This window comes from Gracilinanus agilis, chromosome 6, assembly GCF_016433145.1.
Source record: "Gracilinanus agilis isolate LMUSP501 chromosome 6, AgileGrace, whole genome shotgun sequence".
NCBI lineage: Eukaryota > Metazoa > Chordata > Mammalia > Didelphimorphia > Didelphidae > Gracilinanus > Gracilinanus agilis.
This window is the reverse complement of record NC_058135.1, coordinates 86,579,903-86,589,964: the sequence shown is the minus strand read 5'-3', so window position 1 is coordinate 86,589,964 and position 10,062 is coordinate 86,579,903. Positions and strand designations below refer to the sequence as shown.

Sequence of the window (10,062 nt, the reverse complement as noted above, 5' to 3'; positions counted from 1 at the left end):
TATATATACTCAGGAAATCTGGTGCTCACATCACTGATGTATGGTCTTTGCAACTAAAACTTCTCATAATAGAAGAATTCAATTGAAGAGAATCTCAAAGAAGCCCAGGGCTGAGTATACATTTGCATAAGGTTACAGATTTCAGCTCCATATTAGGAAAAACTTTAACAGTAGCTGTAAAAAAATGGAATGAATTGCCTTAGAAGATAGTGGATTCTTCAACACTGGGAGTATCCAAGTAGAGAGTGGATGATCAATTATATTTTGAGACTCCCTTTCCTTCTCTCCCCTTCTTCTTCCCATAGTTTCATCTTCCCCTTGATAAATAGTTGACATTCTATCATTACTTGCTAAAAAGTATTTGTTAGGTTCACACAATAAGAACCACATTTACACATAGAGATTTTGAAATGTTTTCTATTGCTGATCAGTAGGATTAATTACAATTATTAGAAAATACATGAGGAGAGTAGCATCTTGGAGGATAATGACAATCAACAGTCATTCCAGACACTATGGCAGATTGGTAATGTTATTGCTGATGACCTTCAGTTATAGTCATGCCTCTTTTAATGACTACTTAGGTGATGAGAATCAATCAGTGCTTCCTGCTGGCTTAGCCTGTTTGCTGATGTAGAATTTGCTGATGAGGAACATGTCAGGATTGTTTTTCTTGGTTGTTTTTTTTTTTTTTTGAAGTAAGAGGCACAAGGCTTTGATAAAAAATAAGAAATGGTACTATGTCTTTATTTACCACTTCACTCACACTATATGGGGCACATTTTCTAATAAAATGATAATAAATAGGAGCTCCCATACGATTGGGTCAATAGTACCACCCCTAAGAGAGTAATTTGTTTTATTTTATTAATTTCTTTTATGTATCATTTACATCATAATCATTTCCCAATAATCCTTTCCACAAATACACATAGGCACACTTTGAATTCTCCTTTGTGTAACTTGGACCTGGGTGTACATACCCAGCACAGTTTAGCTAAGATGTGTCCCTTAACATTTCGGTAGGGGAAGCTTCTTTGATTAGTTGCATAATTTGTTAGTTTAATTTTATTTAATTAGTTAATTAAGGAAAATTTTCCATGATTACATGATTCATATTCTTTCCTTCCCCTTCTCCACCCCCCCCCTTCAGTAGCCAATATGTAATTCCACTGGGTTTTACATGTGTCATTGATCAGGACCTATTTCCATATTATTGATATTTGTACTAGGGTGATCATTTAGAATCTATATCCCCAATCATATCCCCATTGACTTATGTGATCGAGCAGTTGTTTTTCTTCTGTGTTTTTATTCCTACCGTTCTTTCTTTGGATGTGAATAGCATTCTTTCTCACAAGTCCCTCAGAATTGTCCCGGATCATTGCACTGCTGGTAGTAGAGAAGTCCATTACATTCAATTGTGCCACAGTGTATCTGTCTCTGTGTATAATGTTCTCTTGGTTCTGCTCCTTTCATTCTGCATCAATTCCTGGAGGTCATTCCAGCTTACATGGAAATCATCTAGTTCATTATTCCTTATAGCACAATAGTATTCCATCACCAACTGAAAAAGAAAATACTGGGAATAGGGGAATAACTAGATGCCAGACAAATTGAGGACACTCCCACACCTAACAAGGGAAGGACTAACAGGTAAACACAGGGAAACCAAATGGGGATGTGAGATTTGACACTCTATCAACCAGGGAAAACCAGTGAAAGGGTAACTTCAAGATGTGGGTTCTTTATGACTTAGAGAAGACAGGAAGTACAAACAAACTGGGTTTATTGGTATTAAATGAGGGAAGTGGAAGAGAGGGGTTTTCTATACTATGAAATAATCCTAATGATTTAATTAAACTAAGTTCTAAACTAAGATAAACCTCTAACTAGAATAAGAGGGGCTGGAGAGGTGGGCTTCTTACTGCACCAGTTCATGATGCTCCAAGATGATCACAGATGTCACAGGAACCAGGAAAAAGTCCAATACACAGCCAGTCAATCCAAAACCTGCTTTAGGGAGTAAGGTAGATAAATCTGCTGTCCACCAACAGATAATCCAGACCTTTCCTCAACCTAGGCTACCATAGTTGCTTGAAGTACCTTCTCAGTGAAATCCAAATCCCACTCTATCAGCTCCTTGGATACTTGGCAAAGCTGTACCACACAGCCAAAAACATCCTCTTTTCAGCTTGGCCAAACCACCCACTCTTTTTTCAAACCCCAGCTTCATTCCATTATGGAACTCTCAGGTCTTTAGAGACAGCCTGACAGCCTGGGTGCTAATTTCCCAATTTCCTTATTACAGTTCCTCACTTTGCACAAAGCCAAAATAGTGTTCCATACAATATTTTGGTATTTGTGCATTACAAACTAAACTAAAATTCTAACCCAAAATAACAAACCTACACTTACTCTATCTAACCTTACCTAACACTATCTTACTCTATTTTACTCTACGGATTTTAACAAGGAAAGGTAAAGGGAAAAATACATTGAATAAGTGCATAGTTCAAAGTACAAAATAACAAGTAACAATGCAAAATTTCCAACAAAATGAACAAAATCAACAACAAATATGAAATATCAACACAAAATTCAAACAAAAAAATCAAACACAACTCTTATACAGAAATATTCTTCTAACTAATAAATGCAAAAAAGTTGGGAAAAATACATACTTAACACAACATTGCATCATTTTACATCAAAATTTTAATAAAACATCAAACTCACTTATGCAAATTACATTTAAAGGTTTGCAACTCAATTAGCATCAAATTAATCACAGAATTTACATCTATACATATATATATATGTTACACACATTATATATACATGCAATATATACATGTGTGATATACTTTTGTACATATATGCATACACAATATGTATATACCAAATATACATATGTATACCCTTTACATATATAATACTTATAATATATTTATATATAAAATAATTTATAATATACACATATTATGTACATTTATTTACCATCTATTTACATTATTTTGTGATATGTGATCTGTGGTATGTTATATGTTCTTTATGTAATGCAATTTTGTTATGTTCATTGCATTTGCACTGTAATGTACATTAGTGCCTTATCTTATCCTCTAATCTAATCAAATACTATTCCCTCATACACTAAACTATTCTAAACTATCCTTATGTTATTAGTACATTAGTCTAGCTAAATATTAGCTAAATAACTAGCTAATTTTGTTAGTAACTAACTAACCATTGTTAGTACTTACTTATCCTATAGCTAATCCTAATTTTGTTAGTACTTATAAATTGTTTTATTCCATGAAGAATACAATGTATCCTAACAGGTTTGTGTTTTGTATATCTGATCTGATATGTTGTTACTTTGCTATATTATGTTGTAGCATGTTACTGTTGGATGTATGATACCTACCAAAACTCCAGATCTCCTTCAGATCTCCTTTTCCCTTATGATATTCCATTCCTCAAGGAAATCTTCTCTTCTCTTTGTTTTTCCCTCTTCTCCTTTACTCCATTGAAGTTCCTGATAGCTTTATGTGTAATGTTGGATGCATATGAATATGTAGTGATACTATTTACATTACCCAAACTCCTTTCAAACCATTAGTCCAAATTGTCCATGATTAATCCTCTTCTTTGGAAATTCCTTTAAAACAAAGTCTTAAACAGTTCAATTTTATAAGTTCACCAATCTTAGTACCATATCCATTAATCCTTGAATCCTGAATCCTCTTCATCTATGTCCTCTTCCATCTGAATGTCCTCTTCCACTGGAATGGTCCTCTCCTTACTGAACTTTCTGACTGCAAACTCTAATTGACTGAAAATCTCAATTTTACACAATTTTTTCTTCATTAGTAATAATTTCTACATTTTCATTATCTATACCATGTGCTAATTTAATATGAGAATAATGACACCACAAATCTCTACCTAATACCTTTACATAAGATGGTGAAACTAATACAACTGTATAAGGACCTACCCAGCTTTGTTCAGTTGCTGATGTTTTGGCAAAATTTTTCACATAGACCATATCATCTGGTTGAAAATTATGAAGAGAATAATCCAATGGACCAGATTGAATTAATACTCCCATATCCTGAAATTCTCTTAGCCTCTGCTGTAAAGCACTTAAATATGAAGCAATTTGGCAATCAGCTCCCAAGAGTGATGCATAACCAGCCTTACAAGTCTTTGCTTGTAGTGGAGCATGTCCAAAGAGCATCTCATATAATGATATATGTAGATCTGCTCTTGGTCTTGTATGTAGTATAATACAGGTTTTAGCATTGCCACGAAACTTTGGGAAATCTCAAAAATGAGTGCCATAGCTGTGGGGACAAAACAAATAAACTCAGCCAGTGTAATTGCACACCATTTGTAATAATCATAGAGCTCCAGAACTTGATGAATAAATTGGGGGATCTTTCTGAACCAAAAATCTAAGGCTCCCTGTGTTACCATATAAAGAAGCAGCAAGAAGCTGATGACAATCAAAGCCATCCAAGCAAGAGCCATTTTATAATGTTATTGTTTGTAGGTTTTTAGCCTAAGCTGTGCTCATCAATTGTTATAAAGCTATGAGAAGAATATCTGGCCATTTGAGATGAGTTTCAGCACAGAGTTTCCCAACCATAGTCCCGAGTTCCCTATCCATACACTCCACCTGACCTGAACTTTGTGGATGATAAGGAAGATGATATTTAGGCATTATTCCTAGATTCTCATAGACTCTTCTAAGGATATCCTGAGTGAAAAATAAGATCCCTTATCCAAATCTATGGTTAATGGTACACTGAATCTAGGAACAATTTCCTTGAGTAACACTTTCACCACAAAGCTTGCTGTGTTGGTATTTGATGGAAAAGCTTCAGGCCACTTAGTCTATCAACTATCACAAAACAATACTTGTATCTTCCAGCTTTAGGCATATAGATGTAATCAATCTGTAAACTCTTGAATGGACAATATGCTGAAGGTCTACCACCCAAATCTTTCTTTCTGAATGCACTTTGATTAAACTTTTGGCAGATGGAACAACTATTACAGATCTTATTTGCAACTACTTATTCCAGGAGCAACCCATTGTCTCTTGATGGAATCTACAACAGCTTGTGTACCAAAATGACCTTTTGTGTGGATAGCTTGATACAAATAGGTATAAACTCTTTTGGTAACAATGATCTTCCTGTATGAGTAATCCATAATCCATGTTCTTTCCTAGCTCCAAACTTATCCTTCCATTTCTGGATATCTGAGTCTACATAAGCTTTTTCTAGATCAGTAGAATCAATAGATGTTAAATTCATGACATAAATTGGAGCTTTCTGGGCAGCATACTTTGCAGTGATATCAGCTCTGTGATTACTTTTAGAGACTGAATATCTACCAGTAGTATGACTCCAGCAATGGATTACTGCCAGCTGTTTGGGCTTTTGGATTGCTTCTAATAACTATTCCTGCATGTGCTATTGGTTTTCCCAATGCAGTAATAAAATCTCATTGTTTCCAAATCTTTCCTGTTGCATGGCAAACAGAGAAATCTTATTGAGAATCTGTGTAAAAATTTGCTCTTTTACCTTCAGCTAGAAGACAGGCCTGCTTCAATGCGACTAATTCTGCACCCAGTGCACTAAGATTACTAAGTAATGAACACAGTGTCTCAAATTCTGTGACAATTGCAGCTCTAGTACATCTGATTCTATTACATAAATATGATTATCCAACCGTGAATAATACCAAGTCTGGATTTTTGAGTGGAGCATCTTTTAAATCCATCCTAGGCATATCCACAAGATCTACTACTCAACACATTCATGCAATGGATCACCATTCTTAGGTAAATCAGGAAGAAGAGAAGCTGGATTTAATACACTACATCTCTCCAACTGTGTAAATGGAATTAGCTCACCCTCATTCATTCTTTAGACTTTAGCCACCAGGAATAATGTCACCTCACCCAACTTAGAATTAAGTGGGAAGGAAGAAGGTCTGTGACCCAAATGTGATAGTAAGTGACAAATCAAAAACAAGTAACTGCCCCCTGGGCAGTCTAAAAGAGTGTTGAGGCTGTCATTTGTCCATGTGAAACTGGAGGTGGATGCAGGAAGTGAGAAAAACTGCTATCTTTTAAATAAGATGGTAACTTCCTATGAAGGGCTTTTTACCTTTTGATCTTGGCATTGGAGGAGCTGGAGTGAGACCTCAGACTGCTTCCCTTTAAATTGTCACATGGGTAAACTAGGCTGACTCTCTTTCTTTCCCATAGCATTTCTGGAGGCCCTAGCCTCAAGAGGCCTCTCATCTTAGAGAAGGCCTGTGGCTAGAAGCCTTGTTTAATTAATCTCTGTGCCCCCTCTGCTGGGGCCTCTGAAGCCCTACCTGGTTCAAGCTTCTGATCCAGGCCAGAGTTTCTCTCTCTCATTTTCCCTACCTTCAACTTTCCTAATACCTTCCTAATTGTAAATAAACTTCCATAAAAGTCATCCTGCCTTGGGTCTCTTATTTTGTAATCAAGTAATTGATTCCTGGCAACCAAACTTTAAATATCCAGTCCAACCATAATCTTCCCATTTTCCCTTTTTAAAAACTGGACATTCTCATTACCTAAGAGAATCATTTCATACTTAGTTATTCATTGGTCTGAATATGCTTGAGTACGAAATTTCCTCACTAGTGCTTCTTCTTCTTTTTTTTTTATTTTTTAGGCCAGTAATTTCTTGTTTATTCTTCATGTACAAAAAGAAGAGGACATTTGGAACAAATAATACAAAATGAAGTGTCATATCACAACGGATAACAAGTTGTTTTGTAAGTATTTCATATAGTAATATTGTAGTGGATTGGTCATGAAGTATTCAGAAACATACTTATCTTTCCATGTGGTGCCCTTTCCCAAAATGTAATCCATTATTTTTTATTCCCTCCAATATCTTTTCATAAGATATTCAAAACAGGTAATAAAAGACTGAGCCTGACACCAATACATCCACAAAGAAAAAAGGGGGAAGATTGGACATCCCAATTGATGGATAATCCTTTTCAGTTGTTAAAGTTTAATATTTTACAACTTGTCTTAAGCAGTCTTTTCCATTCAAAATAACATGGCAAACAAAGTAGACATTTATTCAGATAGTCACATACAGTATACACACTTTCCTGTCTAAAGAGAAAGCATACACTTTAATAGAGGAATAGATGGCTTCCCAGTAAACATGCAATGCATTCTCTCAGAGCAGATTAAATTTTGCTTTCATATGCCTGCTTTGAAGTGATAGAGTTAAAGGTAGATGATTTCCTTAAAAGTTTGATTAAATTTGCTAATAAAGTTCACTTTCTGGGTGGTTCACAATAGCACCATTCTGTCAAATTATAAACGTCTAAGAGGGTCCAGGTTTAAATACAATTTTTTAGGAAGTATACTCTTTGGCAGATCCTTTCAACTAAGATCTTCACAAACTTAATACCCTACCAACTCTAAAACCTTGCCAAAGGGCAAAAGCAGAAGAGCTGCATATTATATTTTAAAATGAGGAAGGTAAGACTCAACAACTCAACTAAAACAAAGTTTTTTGAACCCACTTATTTTAATAAATCTCTTACTCAATGCTATAGTCATCATTTTCTGCTTTACATGCACTATGTAGACAGGCAAAAAAACTTATAAAAGTTTAAAGACCATATTTTTTTAAATTTCGTAAAGTTATCCAGTCTTTTTTCCACGGGTCCTAAGTTTATTCCCTTTTACCAACTTCTCTCCCCTGTCATATTAGAAATCTGAAATTTTAAATATAAAAACTATGTTTTATTTTAAAAATATTTTCTCCTCATTTTCGTATACCCCATGCCAACCCCCAATATCTTATGAAAAAAAATCTAGCTCAGGACTTAATCCATAAAATATTTCTCCTTAATACCAGATCTAAGAGATAGATAAGATAGATATCTAAAACTTCTTAGTACTGGTACTAACTTCAGCATATTTATTCACATTAAGGTGTCATATAAGGTAGAAGCACAAAAAACATCAACAGAACCAAAAATAAGGCACCTGCCTTTATAAGATGACAGCCAAAAACTAGTTGTAACACCAGCACACCTGCCAGTGAAGGACTATAGCTGAGAGAGAAACATTATTAATTACTCTTTCAATAGATGAACTAGCTTGAAATTCTAGAAATAATTTTTTTGGTTCTAATTATGAACATTTTGCCTCAAAATCCCATTTAACACAATGGTTTTTCAAGGGAAAACATAAACTTACTCTGTTAATATAAAACATGAGATTAACTTGTGAACTCAAGTCACTTCTTTCTAGCAGAGCTTTTTGTCAGTATTTTTCTGCAAAACTAAAACTGAAAAGCTATCAAAATGCACAATTTTTCACTTCCCAGGAATCTTTTGAAAATTTTAAAAGAACTAGTAGATTTGGTTCACTTAATTAAACTCTTCATGCAAAACAATATTTGTGGTAATTCCATGCCCACTGCCTCTGATTGCTCTTTAGGACATATAAATATCTATTGCTAAGATCCCATTCTGTAACAACTCAAAACCTTGGTTCAATTCAGTCTCCCATTAATTTTAGATATGGATAGATATGGGCAGGTGGTATGAATAGCAGGCTGTGTAGAACCTGTCTACATCAAGCTTTTCATCCCTTCTTTTAAGGCTGCAGAAAATCTCTACACAAGGAAAGGCAGCTCATTGTCTAATTAGATAGCCCTCCCCTAATCTTCCCCCCGCCCTCCAAAAGTAGTCATCTCCAGTGAGGGTTCCACAGAGAGTTCATATTGTTTGACATTTTATTTAGATTCCGTGCATGTATTTTCCTGTGTAGCCGCAAGGTTAAGATCCATTCTTTCTGGAAACTCCAGCTTCTCACATACTGCCTCTTTTACAGGTAGGTATTGTGATATTTCATTGGGCTCTGTAAAAAGGGCTGGTGGAACATACATTAAATTGGCTATTTTGCTCTCCCTTGAAGTGTATTCTCTTAACATGTAAGTCTTGTCAGCCTCATGGTAGAGCCTTGTGTCATTCATCCTGATGAGCGCGCCATCAATTCTTAAGAAAAATCTCAGTAACAGGAAAAAGCTAGAAGGTATCACTCTAATTTTCACACTTAAGCTTGAAACTCCATGATCATGAAGTTCATCTTCAAACAACAGAACTTCTTCAAAAAATTTAATCTGTTCCCTGGCTTTCAATTTCTCTGTGTCTATATGATCTGTCGTAGGCACAACCTTTAACTTAAGAGCTTCGCCAAGTAATGTTCCTTTGTAATCTGTTGTATAGGTCCAGTCATATGGTCTAATAAACTCTTGGGAGTGCTCACCCTCCGTCCTGCTCTCTTGCCATTCTTCAGCACATGCCACCTTGAGTACTCCTTCGTAGTTGTTTACACACTTTAAAGCATCAGTTGCATTAAACTCAATTCCAAAGCCAGAAACATGTTGGATTCTTAAAACATTGTCTCCAAACATCATTTCAGGAAGAGATGGCATATGGAGCTCATCAGCTAATTTCTCCACATCGGCCGACTTCATGATGTGCGTCTTGGCCGCCGTCAGCTTCCAGGGCCCGAAGGAGAAGTCCTGGCGGCTGCTCTGGAAGCCGTGGATCATCATGGCCACGGTGGCGGCGCGGAACCAGCACGAGCGGCGGCGGCCTCCCTTCTCCCCTGCCCCCACCTCCCTCTCCTCCCCCGAGCCGTTACCATCCCCAGCCCCGCCCCGCCCCGCTCTGCTTCTCCTAATATCTTTTAATAGAATAATTGATAATTTTGTCTTTTTTCTCATTTCTTGTACTTGAGTACATATAATCACTTAATTTTTTTTTCATTATTTTTTGCAATGCTATAATTTTAATATATATATAATTGCTGTAATATTACTGCTTACTCACAAGGGTTAGACTCCAAGAACTTGCCATACATTGTTAAATGTTATGGGACTGTGATTAATGCTTCTGTCTAATTCCAGAAGGGAACACATGAGCCATTAATGGTGCTAAGGAAAGCACAAGGTCATGAAGACCGACCGA

At 35.9% G+C, this 10,062-nt stretch overlaps 1 protein-coding gene across 1 annotated transcript; it reads right to left on the bottom strand.

Annotated features, from left to right (window-relative positions):
- Positions 1-8,822: 8,822 nt before the first annotated feature.
- LOC123252116 (TIP41-like protein) lies at positions 8,823-9,667 on the bottom strand. Its single transcript, XM_044681491.1, has one exon. It carries the CDS (start codon positions 9,645-9,647, stop codon positions 8,823-8,825), a length of 825 nt encoding a protein of 274 aa, XP_044537426.1. The 5' UTR covers positions 9,648-9,667.
- Positions 9,668-10,062: the final 395 nt, after the last annotated feature.

Coding starts and splice junctions, on each gene's coding strand:
- LOC123252116 (XM_044681491.1), bottom strand. CDS start 9,647: ATGATGATCCACGGCTTCCAGAGCAGCCGCCAGGACTTCTCCTTCGGG.